Source organism: Eimeria mitis, genomic scaffold (assembly GCF_000499745.2).
Source record: "Eimeria mitis Houghton genomic scaffold, Emh_scaff5614, whole genome shotgun sequence".
NCBI classification, from domain to species: Eukaryota; Apicomplexa; class Conoidasida; order Eucoccidiorida; family Eimeriidae; genus Eimeria; species Eimeria mitis.
Genome location: NW_013573880.1, coordinates 2465 through 2779, shown reverse-complemented (window position 1 = coordinate 2779; position 315 = coordinate 2465). Strand labels below are relative to the sequence as shown.

The 315-nt window shown below is 47.0% G+C and overlaps 2 protein-coding genes across 2 annotated transcripts in view; one reads left to right on the top strand and one right to left on the bottom strand.

Annotated features, from left to right (window-relative positions):
- Positions 1–64, top strand: part of EMH_0083150 (zinc finger (C3HC4 RING finger) protein, putative) — a gene marked incomplete at both ends in the record, with an annotated part of 987 nt that extends 923 nt beyond the window's left edge. The window contains one exon of the mRNA XM_013500611.1: positions 3–64. Coding sequence (XP_013356065.1) covers positions 3–64 — 62 coding nt within the window. The remainder of the gene's footprint in view (positions 1–2) is intronic.
- Positions 65–233: 169 nt separating this feature from the next.
- EMH_0083140 (uncharacterized protein) overlaps positions 234–315 on the bottom strand; it is a gene marked incomplete at both ends in the record, with an annotated part of 837 nt that continues 755 nt past the window's right edge. Inside the window, one exon of the mRNA XM_013500610.1 lies at positions 234–315. Coding sequence (XP_013356064.1) covers positions 234–315 — 82 coding nt within the window.

The following is a 315-nucleotide window of genomic DNA, read 5'->3' as shown; positions in this document are numbered from 1 at the left end:
CAGCAGCAGCAGCAGCAGCAGCAGCAGCAGCAGCAGCAGCAGCAGCAGCAGCAGCAGGAAATAAATATATTTAATACTCCTCTTTCTGGTGATGCTGATCTCGCCGAAGAATATAAAAAAATAAAAAACTTTTTGCGCATGCAAGATGGAGCTGCCTATACACCTGAAACTAGACTCAGACTTTCTCGTCGTCTTTGTGAAATTTGTATACAGGGGCTTAATAGGTATTATATCTACTGCTGCTGCTGCTGCTGCTGCTGCTGCTGCTGCTGCTGCTGCTGCTGCTGCTGCTGTATCTGTTTCTGTTGCTGCTGG